The following is a 24107-nucleotide window of genomic DNA, read 5'->3' as shown; positions in this document are numbered from 1 at the left end:
TAAGATTTATGGAAGAAATACAGTAGACACCAGCCCGTGGGGCACTCACTGAGGACATGAGCTAACTATGACAGACTAGAGTGAGAGAGATACCTCAGGATAAAAACTCTAGGAGAAGGTATTGTTGTTTTTATTTAATAAAACGCAATTGTTTTATAGTACTTATTCCACTTTATTTACTTTATTATTTTTATTTTATTACTTATTATTACTTTATTATATTACTTAAAGTGGAATAAGTACTATAAAAAAATTGCGTTTTATTAAATAAAAACAACAATACAATGCAGTTCCACCATGACAGTTAACAAAATAAAAGAAATCTAGGAGAAGGGTTATGCAGTCAGCCATGGGTCAAAATGGTGTGCTACGCAAGCTTAAGTAAGTTTTGTTAATCTCCACATTGTAATCTATAAAACTTACCATAGTATTTTTAAATTTAATAGCCTAAGTTTTTTCTAAGATTGTTTAAAAATGGTGTTAGTTACAATACATACTCGGATATAGTTTCATTCATCCTTATGTATATTTAATATTCAATAAAAAATATTCAATTATGATGGAATTGATATTCTCGTTAAAGCGTACAGCGGTGCAGTATTTGGTGTGGATGACGCAATCGATAAGTCAAAAGATTTAAAAAGGAGCCTCAAAATAGTTTAAACTATACAATTGATAAATTATATTGAAGATTTAAAAAATGCACATTTATGACAAATTGAGTCCCTAAAACTAACATCAAAAAGACCCATGATATAACCACTTAATGAAACAGATGCGTATACATAAAAATAAACTAATAAAGCGATTACATGCCATCATTAGCATATTAAATAATATATATTTTTAAATTAACTATTCCTTTTATTCAACGAATAATTCACAATATTTAAGAAACTTCTGAAAACACTCATGAGAAAATAATATAGCCAATAGAAAAAATCTTTTTCGAAAAAAGTAAAAAAAAAAGATTATCCGTGACGCAAAACATCCTATTTCAATCCAGCTATTGGTATATGCGGATGATATTGATATCATTGTACGGTCCCCAGCTGTAGCCCTCGGAAGAGCGGTTTATTTCCGTGAAGTCAACTGTTGCAAACATGGAACTCCGGATAAATGAAAGTAAAAAAAATACAGGCCAGTTCTACAGAGTGAAATAACTGATAATAACAACATTATCATTGGCGGCGATGTTTTTGAAACTATGAATTCATTTGTGTATCTAGAGTCCCTTACCAGAAAAACTAATAACACAAGCGACGAAATAAATAAATCGCCGGATCAACCTCGCCAAGCAAGAGAAGTCTTCAAAGGCTTCTGAAAAACAAGGCACTCTCAAGGAAAACTAAAACAACCTTATATACAACCTTTTTGCGCCCAGTATTAATGTATACATTAGAATACTGGGTACTCAGCAAAAAGGATGAGAGAAATATGGATATCTTTGAGTGAAGAGTTTTTATAAGACTCTTTTCGGCTATTCAAGAAGAGGCATTCGAAGAGGAAGGTATCACGAGGCACTGTACATACTTTATGGCAATGAAAAGATCACGTGAAATATGAAAACGCAGAATGGCGGGCTATGTACGCAAACCCCGAGGGCAGGAGAAGATCTGGACGGCCGAAATTAAGATGACTGGACTGCGCCACAAGAGATTTAATAATGCTTGGTTAAAGCAACTGGTGAATGTCGGCGCTGAATCGTCCAGGATGGAGGAAGTTTTTGAAGAAGGCTTAGACCCGCCAAGGGTTGTAGTGTCATGAATGATGATAATATTATTATGATGATATTAGCAGATACTTAATTAAAACTATTTATATTATCTAACTCTCTATTAAACTACATATAAATTAATAACATTAACTATTTCTGCTATACCTACCTACATCAATCTTCATTTGTAGACTTATATTGATTTACGTAAACATTTAGATACATACATAAATGAACTGGAGATGTATGGCTGTTACGTAACAAACACGATGTATCAATTTATAAGGGAACTTTGGTACATGTAAGATAAATATAGGCACATGTTTGATTGCAGTACAAATTTGCATAGTGATATGTAGTCTGTTAGGTCTCTATGGGAAACTATTCTGCTCGTTTATAACTCATTTAGGTAGCTAAACAAACATGAATGATGGCCGCCATTCTCGAATGATCTATGTAATTCCGTTTAAAGTTTATACATTGAAAATATCTTAAAATATGATAAGTATACCCTGCCTTTGACAACAGCAATCGCTATTATTATTACAATATTAAATACATTTTTAATAATGCACGATTTGCATTCGTCTTTTTTTTGTCGTTTTCTTATGGCTGAAAATTGTGACCACCTCTCATGGTCCTATGCTTTTCTCAAGGTAGAATGAAAGCTGCCCCCCCAGTAAGCTCTTTCACTCTCTAGCTTCATCACGCCGACGCTCTTCTTCTGCGTCATCCTTACCTGGAGGCTACCCAAAAAACACCAGTTTTTTAGATTAAATACCCAATAAAACTTAAGAATCTGTTTCAGATATATTGTCGAGAGTTGTTGCTTTATTTAGAGTATCTGAATGATTTGTCACGACGTACTGTATCGAAAAATACAAAGCGTTCGGTGCTAACACTATATTTCGAAAGCATCAATTACCTTCTATTCCCTTTGCCTTCATGGTCCACGACTCCGTACCGTATGATACCGTACAATACATGCGTAAACAAAACTCTTGATCATTTTACAGTTTCACTTTAATTGATTCACCTCTACGAGGATTTTCGATTGATTAATACATCTTTTTATCTTTTTATATAAAGACTTCAAGAGATATCTCCCACGCAAAATTTTTGTATCTACCTTAAGTAAAACTGAAATCATAAGAGCAATTTTTCATTTATTTATCTGTATGTGTAAATTTTTGAATATCATAAGGCTAGCTTAGAAATAAAACAAATTGAAACAATCTCAAATTAACAAATTATTTGTTTATTATTATCATTCAATATGCACCTTGTGAACACACTTAGGACTATTATATTATACTAAAGTAGATGTGATCACTGGGTAGAGCACATGAGCGCAAATCTCAGGGGCGCGGGGGTTTGAACCTGCTGGGCGTTGCATGTTTTTCAAAAATATTTATTCTAGTAGATATATATTATATTTCTGAGGTGTTTTCAAATTATTTATGTTCTTCGGTATTTTGATGTTATTAGATTATTGAGAAATACAGTAAGGTGAGTTAGTATCATATTATCCATTATTGAATACAGGTTGACATTTAAGAAATTACTCTGCGCTCACGTGTAGTAAACTATCGCGTAATATGGCCCTCCTCTTTTGGGAATAATGGGACATAGTTTCAGGAAACAACTTTAATGAAAACATGTAGAGTATAATAATAACATGGAACCATAATAATGCTTTAAGGATAGCATAATATACGCTACGTGTTTGTTTTATAAACAAATTTGCGATGCCAAATAAAGTTCTCAAATAATATTACTATGGCAACCCAGCCCTGTCAAAGTTGGCGCGGTTTATCGTGGAGTAATGTGGAACTACTCATTTTAGATGAAAATATATTAGGAATATTATTAGCTGCTAAGTTTGTAACACATTTTGTCATAATACATTTTCCGTGTTTACAGTTAATTTGTAATGACGCATGACGTCTCTCATTGGGAATTTCTAACTTTTCACGGAAAGGGTGATTTATAATGAACTTAAAGTTTTGAAAACGAAAAATCAAGCAACCGTAAGTGCCATTTCATCCATAAAATAATAAGGAACTTACATATTTTGAAAACATCTCATGCATATCCCCCTAGGAAAAATCTTTAATTAGAAAATAAATACGACATCTGATGTGATTTGAACCAGCAATAAAGCCAGTGTGCTTTTTCCAATTAAGCTACGGGCATCTGACTTAATTTGAAATTTTTTAACTAGTAGTTCTTACATGAAATACTAATCGAATTGTGTTACGATATTGGCTATCGGTTTTTGTATATTAAATCATGGTAGGTAATTAAATGCTTTAATTACTAACCTAGGTTAGGATTACTCGAATATTTTAGTTTTAACGTAATCAGGTTTGCTAGTAATTTAATAAACTGTTTCTTTTATTCGTCAAACAATTCACAAGGTTGTTACATTCTCAAATACCCACTTTATCCAATATTACTTACTGATAAAAAATCAAATAAAAAATTAATAATCTTAATCAATATACCTAATACAATAACAAAAAAATTAAATACAAATTATCAACGTAAAGTTACTTTAAATTTTCAAATAATATAATAATAGGAAATGTAATAAAACTAAGCACAGCTTTAAAAACAAAAACAACACAATTAACTATTCCTAAATACTACTACATCACCATGTTCGATCCTTAGAGGATCATAATTTGGGCCTCCACAGAGTGGAGATTGTATTAACAGATTAAATTTTTACGAGAAATGGATTTTAGCCACTTGCTCAACCTATTAGGTCCAGACTCCAAGCACAAATTGAAGACGAGAAGTGTATTTGCCAGACCCAAGATTCGAAACTGGGATTCACGACATTATAAGCCGACGCTTAAGGGGGGACATGCTCAGCGTACGTCAAAATGAAGCTTTTATGCTATTTTCAAAGCATGATCCTGGACATTCCTTAAACGTTGTAGATAATCTATTTACATAATTTTGAAGCCTTATTATCTTTTATATTTATTTTAAACATTTGATGACTGCATAAAGTATTTTTATTACATAAATAGTATTCTTTTAAACCTCTCGCTCTAATGTTTTAGAATATAGTCATATTTCAGTACGTCCATGTGAAGTGGTGTTAAGATTTTTTATATTTATTAATTTTTAAAAGCATTTATAAAACCATTAATAAAACTTATGTCGATATTATTATAGTGAAATATTTACAATAAAAAATTATATTGATAATCTCTGTGATCCCAAATTTGACAAGAATTAGGCATTTTATTATCCAAAAAATGGGCAAGATTTACACATTTAAAGATAATTTTAAAGATACTGATTGTAAGCTATGTTTTTGACCATTCATATGTGATAAACATTCTATGAATAATGTTTTCTTTATAATAATTATTGTCCTAAGAATAAGGTAGTATTTTTTTGAAATACGCCATTTTTATTGGCATTTCCCAGTGGCTAAGCTACATCATATGGCCGTAGCCATAAATTGACAAACGACAAATGAAGTAGGGAGTAAGATCATGTTAACGTGCGTGTTTGAACATGTACCTGACCGAAAATATATATATTTTTTAAACGGTACATGTTCAAACACGCACGTTACCATGATCTTACTCACACATGCATACACCCTAACAAAACATGCAATAGCTTAAAAATCTGATCCCTAACAAAGGCACAGAAAATCGTCTCCGACATCTAAAAACTGATAAGGCACAGTAAGAAGAAGAAGACCGACTATAATATGAATAATATGCTAAAGTATAATAATTAATACAATATATTTACGTACCTGAACATCACTCTTGGCAAACGTACTGGAGTGCATCACAGCGTTCGGACACTTCTCGCTGATCTTAGTCAGGGAGTCACCAAGAATCGAAAATGTTCCGACATCCGGCTGTGCAGGACTTTTGTTGGAGACGAACGAGTTTGACAGCATGTCCTCCGGTTCGGCTACTATCAGAAACCCCGTGAATCTGCTTGGAATCTGAAGATTGCTCTGCGCTTTTAAGGTTACTGAAATGAAAGAGAAAAAACAATTTTACAAATCTGTTAAAGATATGCTTTTTATTTTTAGATACGAGGGTGGGTCAATAAGTCCTTAGAAAAGCCGACAGGTGGCGCGACTAGTACTGCAAGCGGTTTGTTTTCATGCAGCGGCACTACCGATTCAGTATGCTGCGAAGTTTCAATCAGATTGGTCGGGTTGTTGTGTGTTTCTCGTACATTTAAAAAAAAAATTTGCTTGTGGAAAATGGAAAAATGGAAAATGAAGAAAATTGAGTTTAGAGTTGTTATTAAACATTTTAATATAAAAGGGTTAACAGCAAAGGAAATAAAAAATGAGATGGATTTAGTTCACGGCATATCTGCTCCTTCACTTGCAACTATTTATAACTGGTTAAATGAATTTAAACGTGGTCGTACATCAACAAAGGATGAACCACGCTCAGGACGTCCTGTAGAGGTGACTACACCAGAAATGATCAATAAAATCCACGATATGGTGTTAAGTGACCGAAGATTAAAGTTGAGTGAGATAATTGAGGTTACAGGGATCTCAAAAAGTAGCGTCATTTCTATTTTACATGACAAATTGGGCATGAAAAATATTTCTGCAAGATGGGTGCCGCGTTTGCTCACAGTCGACAATAAACGCAGTAGGGTGGTGGCCTCTAAAGCCCTGTTGTCGCTCATGCAACGCAATCCGGATGAATTTTTTCGTCGCTTTGTGACTGTAGATGAAACATGGATACACCACTATACTCCCGAGACGAAAGAACAGTCAAAGCAGTGGATTGCGAAGGCAAACCATGTCCAAAGAAGGCGAAAACCGTAAAATCAGCTGGTAAGGTTATGGCTACTGTATTTTGGGATGCACGTGAAATTATTTTCGTTGACTATTTGGAAGAAGGAAAAACAATAACAAGGGATTATTATGCATCTTTATTGGACCAGCTAAAAAACAAAATTGAAGAAAAACGGCCTCATTTAAACAGGAAAAAAATCCTCTTTCATCAGGACAATGCCCGTGTTCACACATGTTTACGATCAATGGCTAAAATTGAAGAATTGAAGTTCGAATTGGTCGACCACCCACCGTATTCGCCAGATTTAGCCCCCAGTGACTTTTTCCTTTTCCCAAACTTAAAAAAATGGCTAAGTGGACAACGTTTTTTTTTCAAATGAAGAAGTCATCGATCGGACAAATGTTTATTTTGAGGACCTTCCGAAAACTTATTTTTCTGACGGTTTAAAAAAAATTGAGAAACGTCTAACCAAGTGTATTGAGCTCCAAGGAAATTATGTTGAGAAATAAAAAAAAAATACAAAAAAAAACCTGTTTTAATGCTTTTTTCTAAGGAATTATTGACCCACCCTCGTAATATGGAACATTTTTGTATAGAAATGAATCTTAAAATAAGGTTAATAAGCCTAATACCCAAATTAACTGTAAGTAATTATTGTGTAATGCAACTTTATTGTTTGTGACAATCTCCATACTAATACTACATTTATGGGATTTCTTTACTAGAGTCATACTGGAATGACAATAAATACTATATATTGTAAATAATTGTATTGTAAATTATTAATAATATTTGTCTTGATGTATCTATATGCTATAAACACAAACGCTATCTTTCTCTGACGCATATAAATCTTCATGCGAAAGGGTTTGCGTCTTTATTGCGCGATCACATAAATAGAGCACCCACGTTGCATTCCTTTCATGTGCCCTGCAGTTAATCGCAGAATCACGTATATGCATTTCGTTCATAAATTTTTACTGTCTAGTATTAAATGTTCGTTAGTATATATATATATATATATATAATTATATTTAAGATAACACTAATGAAACTCACGTGAAATACACCGACTTTATGGCAATAGATACCTACCAATCGATAATGGCATTTAAATTGACATGCTCTTTAGGTTGCTTTTCCCTCCAATACTCGCCACGTCTCCATACCTGATATGCAGGCGTATACCGTAGCGTAATGAACGTTAGGCGGCTTTAGCCATTCATATTTTATCCAATATTGCTTCACTTATGATAAATAAAAAATAGTATTATTGAGTGCATCCTAAAGAATTTTAACAGGTGGCGCTGCAACTGCACTATAGACTTAGTTATTGATCCGGTCGATGTAAGTGCCGTTATTGGTGACAACAATTTACCATTACTTTTATCTTCGACACATATTTATCTTTCAACTTACTTTTTGACTTTACAATTTAAGGTCTTTTGGATCTTTCGCAAAGACAGCAATGTTATCTGCAAAGTGCAGGTGACTGAGTTATTCGCCGTTAATCGCAGATCCATTTTTCTCCCAGTCAAGTACTGGACCAGCTGACTAGATTTTCCAGAGTAGCGGTCAACAATTTGAGTGAGATCGTCTCGGCTTGTAAGACACGCCTGCTAATTAAAATTTTGCAAAATGGCTTATGAAGCTTTACGTTGGCTGTTGCATCTTTAAATATATGTATTGATATTTTTATGTACTTTACAATTTTCAGAAATAATAACAGAGGTATGTATGAGAAGTACTTGTATGTCATTATCATTGAAAATATGATGTATGGTGACATCTTGTTTATATAGAATTAAAATAATTAAAATATTTTGATTACAATATTAAATTTTACTACACGAAAAAATTTACAATATAATTTATTGGATCTTTCTTTGATTAACTCGTCGGAAAATTCTTGCAATATTTTCAAATATTCTGAAATCTTAAGGGAAATTGAAATTCGCATGAAGAATGTCACTTTTTATGTAGGAAGAACGCAGAAGAAATAACTTGCAGAGAATGGGAAGAAAAAAAACATTTGAAACAAAATTTATTTTTTCCCGCGGGAAATTTCGTATACTCCCAAATATTTATTATCAGTTTATTTTTTCGTGATTCCAGAAATTGGAAATAAAATAAATGGAATGTCCTGATATGAATTTCGAGGAACGGTAATTACGCAGGTGTTTGTATCTAAAGCTCCATTTTTAGTACGGTATTTTTTTTAACAATATCAATTTAAGACTACTTACCTATATTTATATCAATATAACGGAGGCAGACAAAAATATGCGACGTGAAAGAATTTGCTAAGATGATTAAATTGCATTTGACCGGATGTGTTGCTCGACTGATGATGAGAATACTTTATTAATATTGGTACTTAATATTTTAGAGGTGTTTTATTGAGAGATGAATGTCTGATTGAAGTGACTCGAATGAATCGAGTAGAGAGTTTATTTACTGACAAATAAATAAATACAATTCTAAAGTGAAAGGGAGAAGTTACGGGCTGGGATTACACATAAAATATGACACGCTATTTATATACGCATATAGTAAAAGGGAACGACTCTACCTACGCTATGGCCGGTCCCAAGCCCGGATAAAGGAGGAGGGTTCGTCGTAGGGCTAATCACCCAACACGGTGAAAAAAACCCTGATTACGAACACCAAAACAACTGCCTTGGACAAACGATTATATTACGTACAATATGGCACATGGAACGTACGCACTATGTTGCAGCCGGGCAATATGGAGTAGGTTGCAATTGAATTGCATAAGTATAAAATGAGCGTGACTGCATTGCAGGAAATAAGACGGGAGGGCGCAGGTTTCATAAACAAGAGAAACTACACTTTGTATTACAGTGGATCTGCAGGTACGCAGGGTCGCTATGGAACTGGGCTCTTAATCAGATCTGATATCCGCAGGGCAGTACTAGGATTTGAGCCAATTAGTGAGAGATTATGTAAACTTAAACTGAAAGGTACACTTTTCAACATTACGTTCATCAACGTTTATGCCCCAACTGACGATGCGACCGAGGAAATTAAGGATAGATTCTTTGAAGATCTGCAGAAAGCCTGCAAAAAAGTCTCCCCACATGATGCTTTAATTATCTTGGGAGACTTCAATACAAAAATTGGAAAAGAGGAAGCATTTACAGAAGTAGCTGGGCAGCACAGTTTGAATGAAACGACAAGCGATAATGGTGAACGTCAATGCTTTTTAGCGGCTGCAGATAATTTAATAATTAGTAGTGCATGGTTTAAATATAAAAATATACATAAAGGAACCTGGAAAATACCTGGAAATAATACATGAAACCAAATAGATCACATTCTTATATCGAAAAGAAGAGCGACAAGAGTAGAGGATGTGCGCGTCTGCAGAGGAGCCAATTGCGATTCTGATCACTTCCTGGTGAGAGCAAAATTAAACGAAAAATCTCCTTAATACTGAAAAAAGAGAGCCAGAAAAGAACTAAATGGAAAGCTGAAAAATTGAGGGATGAAGAAATTTTGGATAAATACCAGGAATCTATAGAAACAAACTTGAAAATGACTTTAATAACCGATGATGTGAATATGGACTGGGAATATACAAAAAAACTGTATTATCACGAGTGCCACAGAAATTCTGGGGGAAAACAAAGCAAAAATAGATGCATGATGGTTTGATGATGATTGCAGGCAAGCACTGTTTGAAAAAAATGAAGCAAGGAAGGAATGCATACAAAGGGAAACGCGCCAAAATTACGAAAGAGAAAAACTGCTACAAAGCTCTGTCGAGAGAAAAGGCAAATGATGCTAAAGAGAATACTCCAAGACATGGAATGTCAAAGAAGAAGCAATGATCCCAGAAAATTTTACAAGACTCTTCGAAATCTAACAAAATACTACTACAAAGCTCTGTCGAGAGAAAAGGCAAATGATGCTAAAGAGAATACTCCAAGACATGGAATGTCAAAGAAGAAGCAATGATCCCAGAAAATTTTACAAGACTCTTCGAAATCTAACAAAATCCTATCAATCCAGATTAAACTCCTGTAAGGATAGTCAAGGACAAATGCTGATCGAAAAGAAGGACATCATGGAAAAATGGAAAGGCTATTCCACAACACTTTTAAATCAGGCTTATAGTAATGGTCATGAAGAAACGGAAAAAGTATTGTACCACACTGCTGAGGAATTTATTGATGAGCCTACTCTGCCTGAAGAAAGAAGAGCATTAAGAACGCTGAAAAACAATAAAGCACCTAGAACCGACAGGATACCAACCGAGCTGATAAAGAGTGGTGGCACAACACTGGAAGCAAATTTCCACAAGATAATTCTCAATATTTGGGAAAAAAATCTACATGAGGAATGGAAAATGGGTATAATCGTGCCTATTCTGAAGAAGGGAGACAAAACAATGTGCGATAACTACAGAGGGATCACAATTCTAAACACAGCTTATAAAGTTTTCTCATCTGTACTGTATAGCAGGTTAATGATCTATGGTGAGGAAATCCTGGGAGAATACCAATGCGGCTTCCGACCAAATAGATCCGCCATAGATCACATCCATTTCATGAGGCAAACTATGGAGAAAGCGCACGAATACAACCTTACACTCCACCACCTGTTTATTGATTTTAAACAAGCTTTCGACATCGTGCATAGGGATAAGATGCTGCAAAGCCTAAAAATACTGGGAATTCCCTTAAAACTAGTAAGGCTAATAAAGACCACACTGATAGATACTCAAGAAGTTGTCACTGTGCAAAATGAGCAAACTGAAAGCTTCAAAATCGAATCAGGTGTAAGACAAGGGGATGCGCTATCCACTATGGTATTTAACCTTGTGGTGGAATCCATAGCTCGTGAAACCAACATAAGAGGATGGGTGGATAGCAGTACAACGCAGATGTGCGCCTATGCTGACGACATAGTAATTACAAGCAGATCCAAGCAGATGATGATCGACTATGGTGGTACTATGAAAATAAAAGCAGAAAACGCTGGGCTGTAAATAAACCAGTCAAAAACTAAGTATATGGTCAGCACACGCGATCAGGTACCGCTGCAGAATATATACATAAGACAGCATGCATATGAAGGGGTGGACAAGTTCACGTATCTCGGATCCAGCCTAAATAGCCAAAATAAGACAGCAGAGGAGATAAAAATCCGCCTTATCTCCGGGAATAAATGCTGGCATGCCTGCAAGCGACTGGTGGGGTCGAAAATTCTAGGCTAGGAAGTAAATTTCTAATTTATAAAACAATTATAAGGCCAGTGGTCACTTATGGCTGTGAAACTTGGTGCTTAACTCAAAACGAGGAAAACAAATTAGCTATATTCAAGCGCAAAATACTCCGAAAAATCGTTGGACCCACGTTGGAAAATGGGAACTACAGAATAAAAATGAGCCACGAGTTGGAAGAGCTGATTGAACAGCAAACAATCATAAGATACTGTAAGTCCCAAATACTACGATGGGCGTGTGGCGTGTTCCATTCATAAGCATGTGGAGAGAATGCCTGAAGTTAGAGCGCCAAGGATCATGACGAAGTAGCTACCCCAACGGAAGAGACCCAGAGGCCGTCCAAGAAGGAGATGGGCTGACGCCGTAGAAGTAGATTGGCTTCATATAGAAAGGACCGCTAACTAGAGAAGTGTGGCGAGAGACCGGATTGAGTGGAGAGCGGTTGTGGAGGAGGCCAAATCCCACCCTGGGATGTAGCGCCGTGGAAGAAGAAGATATTTAGAAAATTGTGAGAGTTATTGTTGATGTAGTTTTCAATTGAAAAATCTGCTGACCGCCGCATAGTTGAAACTTTTAGGCATTTCGATAACAAACCCGAGGTAGTCGACCACATCGAAGTATGTCACACCTGTAGAATATTCTGATCGCATATGCAGCGATTTTGCAAAGTTAAATGACTCGCTGATTCTTACGTTGTCGTAATAACGCTGACAAGGTCGGAAGTTGTTGCCCGCTACAATGCAATAATATATGGGGGGTCTTTGATCGATTTTATAATGCGTAATAATTTCAAGATCAGTGAAGGTAGGCTGTTAAGATCTGGCATAAATCGTACGCACTAAACTTTGTCACTCATACTTATTTGTTTTCATTGAACTAAGAATACAAATTGCAGATGGCTTTGGTTAGTTTTTAAAATTCAATTAGACCCTGCCTAAACCAAACCATCATTGTGGAAGTAGGCTGTGGCGATCTGAAAAAAATAGTATATAGTTTGTTAGCCATGTTTATTCGTTTTCAAAGTACAAATCGTAAATGGTGTTTGTTAGTTTTTTAAAAGTCATGTTACTGCCTAAACCACCCCATGATAGATACAAAATATTATTCCATGTTGATTGTTGTATGATTTAATGGCATAATTTTAGATATTTTATAGATAAACGAATATTTTTTCTCTATTATAAAAAAATTCTCAATTATAGACGCCCTTAGCAACCAAGGAATTTCCAGACGCTACATAAACATATTGAACAGTATATACAGTGATGCCACAGCATGCGTGAAACTCCACAAACGGTCGTGTAAATTCCCCATTAACAAAGGTGTCCGGCAAGGTGATACCATTTCACCTAAACTATTCACCGCTACTCTTGAGGACTTATTTAGGAAACTTGATTGGGAGGAAAAAGGTGTTCCAATTAATGGGGAGCACCTCAGTCACCTGCGCTTTGCAGATGATATTGTTATACTCTCACAAGACCCGAAAGACCTCCAAAGTAGAATGCAAGAACTCGCGGATGTCAGTCAAACGGTCGGTCTAAAGATAAATGTCTCAAAGACAAAAGTGATGAGGAACTGTATTTCGGACCCTGCGATTATCTGTATTTCTGGCACCCAACTCGAGCAAGTCAGCAGCTACGTCTATCTCGGACAGCAGGTGTCCATAGACGGAAGCATGCACGATGAAATTGCTCGAAGAACAAAGCTCGGATGGAGTGCTTTCGGACGTCTGAATATTATCTTCAAGAGTGACCTACCATTATGTCTTAAGCGTAAGGTGTTCAACCAATGTGTGCTACCCGTGCTCACGTATGGCTGCGAGACGTGGACCCTCAACACGAGAGATGTCCAAAGGCTAAGAGTCACACAGCGAGGCATGGAGAGGTGCATGTTGGGCATCACGCGAAAGGACCATAAGAGGAACGAATGGGTTAGGAAGCAGACAAGAGTACGCGATGTAATAGACGTTGCCAAACAGCTGAAATGGAGATGGGCGGGACACATTGCTCGCCGAAAGGACGGCCGCTGGACAAATGCCGTCATCCAGTGGTACCCAAGGGGTACGAAACGGCCACAGGGTCGCCCTAAAAGCCGCTGGATTGACGAACTGGTAAAGTTCGGCGGAAATACGTGGCAGCGAACGACACAGGACCGAGAGAGTTGGAGAAAGCTTGGGGAGGCCTTCATCCAGCAGTGGATTGACCCCGGCTGATGATGATGATGATAATATATTATGGCTTGTTTTACCTATCAATTAATTATCCGTGTAATTAAAATAATAAATACCCACAATAAAATGTAGAAATTAAAAAAAAAAAAAAACTTAAAAACTAATCATGAATGTAAATTTATTGAGAAGAAACATTATGTTGTACAATGAAGATATTAAATTAAGGTCTTTATTTAAAATTAAATTTAATTACAAATGCTTTATGGTAAACTTCCTTTTCTTTGAGTAAAACGTTACCATATTTTAAAACAAATCCTTTATACAAATAAACACGGCCCGTATATTTTTATATGAGCAAATACAGTCGCGATAAATACATTTTTCAGGCTAACCCCAGGAACGTAATTTGCGAAGGCCTATTCTTCCACATAATCCCTTTATTCGCGAAGGATTAGCCGTAATTGTGTTTACGTTACGATTATCTCAGAATTAAATGTTACTTCTTATATGACATTATTTAAATGGGAATAATTAATTATTCTAGTTTTATTTTTGCCAAGATTATCACAACACATTTTGACAGTTATTGTATATTATTTTATGAATAAGTATTATTATCATCATGGCGATTATATTTTTTTGTAAGGACATATTTATTTTATTAACATTTTAATCTTTACAACGATTTTTCTTCCAGTTTTTATGTCTTATTTTTATATACTATTAAATGTTGTTTTTTTACAAATTTTATTCTGTATTCGGTTCTGGTGTACCCAAGTATAATAAGTATGTAATGACAACAACAGACACACAATTATATTCAGTCCCAAAATCCGTAGAAATTACTGTTTCTAGTACATAATAATATTATTAATGTTTTTTTTTAATACTAATAAATGATTAAATAAACAAATAATATTTAATAGAGTACATGCAACCGATACACATAATGCAACTGACACACAAAGCTGAGATGGCATTTTGCAGAGAGAGCTCGCTATCCGAATGGGAATGGCTGGAGCAACATTCAACTCGATGCGAAGTATCTGGGTACTCGGTCAAAACCAAATGCCGCCTATTTAACGCTTCCATTCTGACGGTGCTGCTTTGTGGTAGCGAATCATGGCACCTTACGAAGGCTCAGGGCAACCGTATACTGACCTTCGAAATCAGATGTTTGCGACGCATACTGAGTGTCCTGTGGTATGACTTTAGGAGCAACGAGGATATAAGAGAACGAATCAGGCAGCCTCTCACTCCGCTAAGAGTAAAGAGGCCACGTGCTGCGGATGACAGAAGAGAACATCAACCTGGCTTGCCTGTTCTCCAAGCCGACCGGATTCGGGCATCCTGACAGGCCGCTAAATACTATCTATAGAGTGGAGCTACGGGATGATGGTTTGACCCGGAACAAAGCAAGAGGACTGGCGAGCGACAGGGATTCTTGGAAGGGCCGCGTGGTGTCCATATGCTCCAACTAAGGGGCGGATATGGCCGAAGAAAAAGAAAGAAGAAATGCAACTACGCCACTGGTGGATGAAAAATGAAACATAGCTGATTAACACATGTGACGTTATTTTATTGTCATGCCTTGTTAGCTACAATTATTATCTAGTTTTAAGTTGACGAAATCAGTTATCTTAGTGTCGTACTGAAAATGAGTTCATAACCCGAAACACCTATCATGCAAAATAGTTATTTCAAGTATCCTAGAATTAAACAAAAAAAATGTTTTAAAACCATTATCACCTCATAATTAATTAATGCAATAGTGTTGCGTTTTCTGGCAGACTTTTTGCCATCCAATAAGCTGATAAAAATATGCTTGCAGTTCCCTTAATCATACATAAATAGTTTATATTTCTGTTTTATATTTGTAGATCTGCGAGAGATTTTTTAATTCCTCATTAAAAGTAAGTAATTAAAATAAATTTTTAGATTTGCTTTAATATTATGAATAACCGTTAAAATGTGTATGCGACACATAGTATAATAATATATACTAAGTAAAATTGCATGTTAATTAAAAGCTAGCGTCATTTAATATGGCTCTTTCAAGCACTTAGCATAAACATTTTCTCTGTACGATTTTTTAATAAATTACAGACTGTAAATATTATTTTACTTTGTATACTCACAGAAATGTCAATTTAATGAAAAATGATATGATGTTGTTATTTACTTTTTATAGGTGGGCAGACGTTCACTGAAATAGATTTAATCTTTACAAAACCTCCACGAAGTGTTAATAGAATATGGTTTTTTATAGAATTTCAAATGACTTGTTTTCTTTACATAATATTTTGGTTACATAATTGTTTTTTTTAATATATTAACGTAAACATGTGACTTTCTTGCATTTATTTAAAGAAATAATATCCTATCGAAAAGTAAATAATAATAATGTGAAGACGTAAAAAAATTTGACAAAATATTTTGGAAATATAGTAACGGAATTTGAAAGTACACCACAGTAATGTATTTTTAGAAAAATTGCGAGTGGTCGATCGCTGCTTTGATAGGTTAATTATTATTGGTTAAGCATAGCGCTCCGATACAATGGTTATTGGCTATAAGACATTTCTAAGTGTAATATTTAAATCATTAAATTGCAGATTGCCGATACAATTGTCAAAAAAATGATGCAACTATTGCCCAGTTGCTGAGCAATGTATGACCAGTCATCAGTGTCGGGCAAGTGATGCTGATGTATTTTGTGCATACACGTGACAACAACGGCCGGCAATGAAGTTTCTGCACCATATAAAAATAATCACATACCTAAACAAATTAATCCAAAATGAAAGAAGGATTTGGATCGGGTCCTACTTTTAAACAAACGTGAAACAATAAGTAATATAAACTAAGAATTAGTTATTGATAATTATGTATTTAAAAACTTTAAAAACTTTAACTTTAAACTTTAATCTCAACATTTTACGTTTGTGCAGCTTTGTAGTTGGCCTTTTTATATTAGGATCATTATATTATGTTTTAATTCGATGTTCCATAGCTCCGGACGTAAATAAACCACAATAATAAGCTCCAATACCTTGTCGTTTGTCCATTTATTCATTGTACGTAGTGTGAATTGACGATTAGTAATAACGCTATAATAATATCTGTACCTCAGAGGCAGACGGGTGCAACCCGTTTTTGGGGAAAATGAGTTTTTTTAAGAATCGTCATGCTAAAGGCTTTATTTATTAGAGGCAGAGAGATGAAAGTCCTAGTTGCTATAATAAAAAAGATATAAAGAATAGCATAAAGATGCAAATGCCATACCCACCTTAGAAGCAGAAAGATGCAAATCCAATAATCTGCAATATGTACTAAACGAGAACCAGCCGGGAGAAGAAGCCGGCTTTAGAAGAAGATACAGAACTATGAACCATATCCAAGTCATCAGAGAAAGCAGAGCGGTAACAGGAATACAAGCTGCGCTATCCATGGGTTTTATAGACTATGAGAAAGCGTTCGATTCCATAAAGAAATTTTCAATACTCGATGCACTCAGAAATCAAGGAGTCCCCGGGTGATATATAAATAATTTCAATAATATAATATATAGTAGCGCAACAACATCTCCATAAACCATCGCGCATTTCCTATCAGCAAAGGAGTCCGACAAGGTGATACGATCTCACCTAAACTATTTACAGCTAACCTTGAAGACTTATTCAGGCAACTTGACTAGAATGACAAGGGTCCTCATAAATGGAGAATACGTGAGTCATCTGCACTTTGCCAATGACAATACATAGTAGTTTGCAAGACTCAGAAGACCTCCAAAGCAGAATGCAGGAAGTCGCTGAAGTAAGCAACAAAGTAGGCTTGAAAAAATAAATGTATCAAAGAAGAAAATCATGTTCAACTGGTTTGCGGGCCAAAAAGAGATCCTCATCAATGCCATTCAGCTCTAACAGGTGAAAAACTACATCTATCTGGCACAACAAGTGTCTATAGATGTATGTATATTTGATGAAATTGTTTGCAGAGTAAAGCTAATCCGGAGTGTTTTTGGCCGCCTGAATAATGTCTTCAAAAGTGACCTTCCATTGTGCCTAAAGCGCAAAGTTTTCAACCAGTATGTGCTTCCCGTTATCACATATGTGTGTGAAACATGGACCCTAAGTAAAAGAGAGATCCAGAAACTTAGAGTAGCACAACGTGGTATGGAGATTATTAAAAGCTTTAAATGGAGATGGGCTAGACACATAGCTCGAAGAAAAGACAATTATTGGACAAATCTAGTCATCCAGTGGTATTCAAGAAGTACAAAACGTCCGCAAGGTACACCCAGAGACCGCTGGATTGATGAAATGGTAAAGTTCTGCGGAAGTACATGGCAACGCAATGCACAGGACCGATAGAAGTAGAATAAGCTTGGAGATTAGCGAAGCCTTTATCCAGCAGTGAATAGATTCAGGCTGATGATGATGACATAATAAAATTAAAAAAAAAGTGTTTTGCTTTGTTATATTTATACCTATAAGTTTTTTTAACTTGTAAATTGTTTTATTTTGGCTAGGTAAATAAGATACAAGTCCACATTAACAAAATATCTTTAGAGGCAGAAGGATGCAAATCCATACAACGTTTTTATTTTATTTTTTTTAGTTATAAAATTGTATTATATTTATTCCTTTCTTACATATTCCAGAAGTACTTTAATTGAATTAGAATACAAAAAAAATGATCATTCTATGTATATTTTCTTGGAAGTTAAGAGTTCAATATGAGTTAAAATAAAAATTGTTTTTGGGCTTTCCTGAACAATTGGGTATTTGGCACTTGCATCCGTCTGCCTCTGAGGTACAGATATTAATAACGACATGGTGAAAAATTATAACAGTGTATTGTCAAATCGGCTGTCACAAATGTTTTTATTGTTGCTAGGGGTGAGGTCAAACAGAGACGCACATATGAAGCAGAGCGAGAATGAAATATATTTAACTAGCAATTATTGCCGTATTTTCGATTGAGTTCGATATTCCATATATCGACCAACCATGCTTCCAGAAAGCAAAGGCAATAGATGGAAAGTTTCGGCAACGTAGACTACTATTTTCGTATTTTGGGGAACTTATAACAGCAACACAATTGCCGTATCAAATTGCCGTCAAAAGTTGCTCGTTTACGAGCCCTTTTAGGTGTATTATTATTATTATATGGATTTTAGTCACTTACTCAACCTATTCAATTCAATTCAAATTTATTTATTTTTTTACATACCGTGAACATTACAAATTACAAATTTAAGATTAGGTCCATACCCTTTAAACGTTGAAAAACAACATGTGAATTTTTGCCAGACCCAGGATTCGAACCCAAGAGCCACAAAATTATAAGACCGACGAGTAGTCACTCGGCCATACCATACTTAAACGATTAAGTTCAAGTATGTAAAATCATCTTAATAATTCTAATTGATTTTAGTTGTGTATTTTTCTATTTGCAACCCGGCTTTCGCCTTTCCATATCTTCTGACACAACACGCACTCACAAATGGCAAATATACACTGCACAAAAATACTTAAATGAAATAGTACAAAACTCAAATCATTTCTCATTTAAATTAAAATTCCATCAAGCACACTCAGTCGATAGTATTAATTATCTTACTAAAGTAGATTATGATTCCATATAGCTATATAGGTACTATCACTTCCCTCCATTTTGCGTGTGTAAATTTCTCAACTGTCACTTTGTGTTTTGTTTTCTTTTTTATCGTCTGTATTTGGGATGAAGGTGGATAATTAAGGCACCGGAATTGTGATGGAAGCGGCGAGTTTATTTACTTTAATATTATACTATATGGTTACATTTTTTAATAATTTAATTCTACGGAGCGCGAAATGTACGCGTTTGCGATTTTGCTGCTTGTCGCGATCTCCGCGCCATCTTGAAAAATCATTCCCAACGGTTTTTTTTCTTGGGCGACGTTGCATATCTCCAACGGTCAAAGACAATGTTGCCGGCCGACTTTTAACATTATTTAATTTCGTAATCAGCGCTTTATTATTTGTTGGCTTCGATACCGATTCGGGCCTCTTCAGATACACAAAGACATCCCCAAATGGGGACCATACGGGGGTGTCACAGTACATGTGACAGCAGAGATAGCAACACTGGCGACAGCCGGAAAATATAAGAGTAGAAAACTATAGCAACCAAAATCAACAACGATTAACATAAGACGATTCGCAATACACTAAAAGGATTATTAATGTTTTTACTATTACATACAATTAAATATAAAGACTGAGCATTATCACGATTATTCCAAAAACCTAAGGTATTTGTTGTATCTCTCACTAAAACACAAGATGGTATGAGTTAGGTAACTCATTTTGCGATTTGGGTGGACAGTGATCTTTCTTTTCCCCTCTTTTCAAATGCTCTAAATCCGGGGCCAGACAAACGTATTGATTTTTTGTATTATGTATTGAATAACAATTATTTATAAGCATTGACATATTATATTAAACAAATATACCACTGGAAGTAAATAAATATAGACATTGTAGCATAATATGATAGACCACCTACCTAGTTACATTTTAACTATCATAGGCCGTTAAGATGTCGTTAAATATAATATATTGGTAATTAAAACTTACCGCCAATCGTGTATTAAGAATCACAAATAATTAATGTATATACCTTTTCTTCATTTTTCCTATTTAACAAACAATAATAATCACCCTTTCCCAATAAATACATTCTATTCACTGCTATACAATAAAGTATGTTAAAATGAAAATTATTTTGACAGCATTAAAAGTCGAACAAAAGAACACCAATTTAAAATTTATATTGGAAACTTTATCTGCAGCGAAAATTCAAATATGGAAGGAACAAATATTTTTGAGCAGGAAAAGTAATTTAAACAAACTTTATATTTTTTATATAGGTATGTAGATAAAATAGCTTTAGCATCAATATTTCGCCTTTATATTTTGTAGCGTAAAATTCATTTTCGCTGCAAATCAATTTTGACAGCAGTGTTGCTACGTATTCTACTGTTGTATGCATTTTCCCATTCACACAATAGCGTTAAGTGAAGTTGCAGGATCGACCAAACAGGACTTTGTGTAACGCCATTGAAAATTGCTGACAATATCGAGAGCATTTCTAGATACGAGTATACTGTGGAAAATGTCACAGTTATAGGAAAATCATTGTATAGAAAACGCAAACTACATGATAGACAATAATTCTATTATATCTGTACTAGAAATCCCATTTTGTATATATCAGTATTTATGTTATCTTGTTTACTCTAGCGCCCAGTGTTTCCTTAACTATCGAGATCTGTGTACCCCTTCTATAATTTTCGTAACATTCAGTACCCCTCGTCAAAAAAAAAATGCATAGGTATACATTAATAACAATCAAAATATACTTCTTTTTTCTTTTTTTAGTACATAAACAAAATAATAATAAACTAAAAATAAAATTTATTCATAATAATATATAAATAAAATACAAAAGTTATACTTATTATAAATAATGAAAAAGATGAAAATGTTTATGTTGAGGCAGATCATCATAATTTGGTTCCCTTAATTTTAATCTGAGATGCGGTTCCACATAAAAAAATTTTGTCTACAAATGCTGAAAAAGCAACATCACATAGATATTATAATGTTGGAAAAAGCAAAATGTTTTTTAGAAATTTCTCTGTTTAAACTGAATACACATGTTGCATTTGTAACCAGAATGATGTTAAAGTACACTCCTTATATTAATTTTTCAAGAATCCGTCTGAAACTAATTCCAACAATTGCTATTCTTCCGCATGCGATAAACCTTCTACCATGGATGTAGTATTTATATCGTATTAATGGTTGTTGTACCAGGTGCAGCCAAAGCCCGGTGCAGCGCGTACCCCCACCAAACTCTTCCCGTACCCCAGGGGGTACGCGTACCACTGCTGGGAAACACTGCTCTAGGCTATAACTCAGGCTTGTCCAATTTCAAGTAGGCTACTATAATCTACTATTTAGCATCAAAACTGGCAGTGATCTACCACTTTCTCCATTTGCCATTCTGCAACTTGAGCAAACATATTATATCTAGCTTATGACAAAACCCACGATGGCCGCGTGGCTTAAGCGTCGGCCTATAATGTCGGGGGTCCCAGGTTAGAATCTTGGGTCTGGCAAGTACATATATTGTTTTTCAATTTGTGTATGAGTCAGAGTATGGACCTAATAGGTCTAGCATGTGGCTGACATTCATTTCTCGTAAAAACAAAATCTGTTAATACAAACCTCCACTCCGTGGAGGTCCATTTGATCTTATTAGGATCCGTCGAATTTTCTTTTTAAACCACATTCGATACTAAGAAGATGATAATACGAGCTTCCACAGGTTGGGCGTTGTATTAACAGATCTTTGTTTTTACGAAAAATGTATGTTAGACACTTAATCAACGTTTATATATAAGATCCATATTCTGGGTCTAAACATACATTGAAAAATTATATTCAGCTATCGTATGCGCCAGGAATTATAAGATAAACATTTTCAACGAGTAATAACATTATAAGAATAAAACTTTTTTTAATTGTATTTAAAAATAGTTATTTTTCTTTTTGATATTTATTGATTAATTTAAACACATATTGTCAGTAATGTGCATTAAATTATGCAATTTATTTTAATCGTTTGAACGCCTGGTGTCGCTAGTAACACTGCAATTTTACTTAATACTATAAACGGCTATGTACACAGTACCACTTTGTAGACTTTAGATTGCCAATATTAAAGTATCGACCAATTTGTCCCAGATGTCGTAGGGATAAATTGGTGTTAAAATAAGTGAAGTTGTAATTGCTGACACAGAGTAGTTACGGCTTGTGTAAACCGAAGTCGAACTAGTTGTTTTGTACGCCTTTCTGTGGGTAGTACAGAAATGATTAGAGGGTTCAGTTTCTTCTGACATTTATCGAGAAAATCTAATTGGTTTCGTGTGAACTAGGGATTCCAATCCCAGGATTTCGAACTATTTTCGATACCTATGAATCCCAGGATTGGTAAACATAATCCTGAAACTTTCGAGATTGATTTTTTTTTATCAATTGTTATGGAAAATAAAATACAAACGAAAATATAACATAAAAAATACTTTTAATAACAAATAACTTACATTAGACACCAACTGAGTATGAATGAAGTTTGATTTATTACTCATGCGTAAGTTGCCAATTCATATTATTTTTCACATAAATTAATAAAAAATGAGAAAGATTGGAAAAAACAATGCTTCGCACTTTTAACAAAGTAATTCCACCATGATCTCATACGTTTTACGGCAGTTTCATATTTGATTTACTAATTAGATTTATAAAGCGGAAAGGCCATACACCATAGTTTGCTTAACTATTTTAAATCTCGCTAATCCATTCATTAGGTCTTTACTATCAGAAACAGCAATCTCATAATATAATATATGTAATTACTAAACACAATATTGATATTACGAAATTTTATAAATGAAAATCGTTTAGATTTGTAAATAGTTTAACATAAATTAAAAATTACATATAATATATACGATGCAGGTAACATCCGTAAAGTTAATTTGAGAAATAGAATAAATAAATCAAGAAACATTTAGTTAGACGTTTCAACCATTTACACCTAAACTGTCATCTTTTTATAGAAAGTACACCATTGCGCACTACCAGAAAATGCTATTCTGGAGATTATTTCGGGCATATCATACAGAATAATGTTTTAATTACTTAAATCTTTAATGTTTTTCAACACAATATGTTATTTTTTTATTTTATTTGTTATCTTTTCATAAATAAATCAAACTGTTTTACTTTCACATTATTTTTTATATTACAATATTATTTACTCCATTAAACCTATGTATTTCCAAGATTGAACGTACACAATATTAACAATCCAGTATTAGTATAAATTATACTAGATTTATTTTTGACCGATTTTATCAATGTTATTCGTATATTTAAAAAAATTATATTAACTATGGAAAAACATGCCAATCCCGGGATGGCTCGGAATTGGATTCCCTAGTATGAACTACTGGTTTAATATCAATCTACACTACAAAAATTAAAAACATAGTATTTCATAGAAGTTCCTTTCAAGAGTAATATATACCTACGTATAATACGAAAT

At 34.4% G+C, this 24107-nt stretch overlaps 1 protein-coding gene across 1 annotated transcript in view; it reads right to left on the bottom strand.

Moving 5' to 3' along the window:
- The window catches only part of LOC147064276 (spondin-1-like), a 388697-nt gene that overhangs the window by 129919 nt on the left and 234671 nt on the right, over positions 1-24107 (bottom strand). Inside the window, exon 4 of the mRNA XM_085958532.1 lies at positions 5505-5731. Coding sequence (XP_085814658.1) covers positions 5505-5731 — 227 coding nt within the window. The remainder of the gene's footprint in view (positions 1-5504; positions 5732-24107) is intronic.

The sequence above is a fragment of the Rhyacophila brunnea genome, unplaced genomic scaffold (genome assembly GCF_057557595.1).
Source record: "Rhyacophila brunnea isolate RB1 unplaced genomic scaffold, BYU_Rbru_1.0 scaffold_8, whole genome shotgun sequence".
Classification (NCBI taxonomy): domain Eukaryota; kingdom Metazoa; phylum Arthropoda; class Insecta; order Trichoptera; family Rhyacophilidae; genus Rhyacophila; species Rhyacophila brunnea.
The sequence above is the reverse complement of the archived record's forward strand: the minus strand, read 5'-3'. Positions and strand labels throughout refer to the sequence as shown.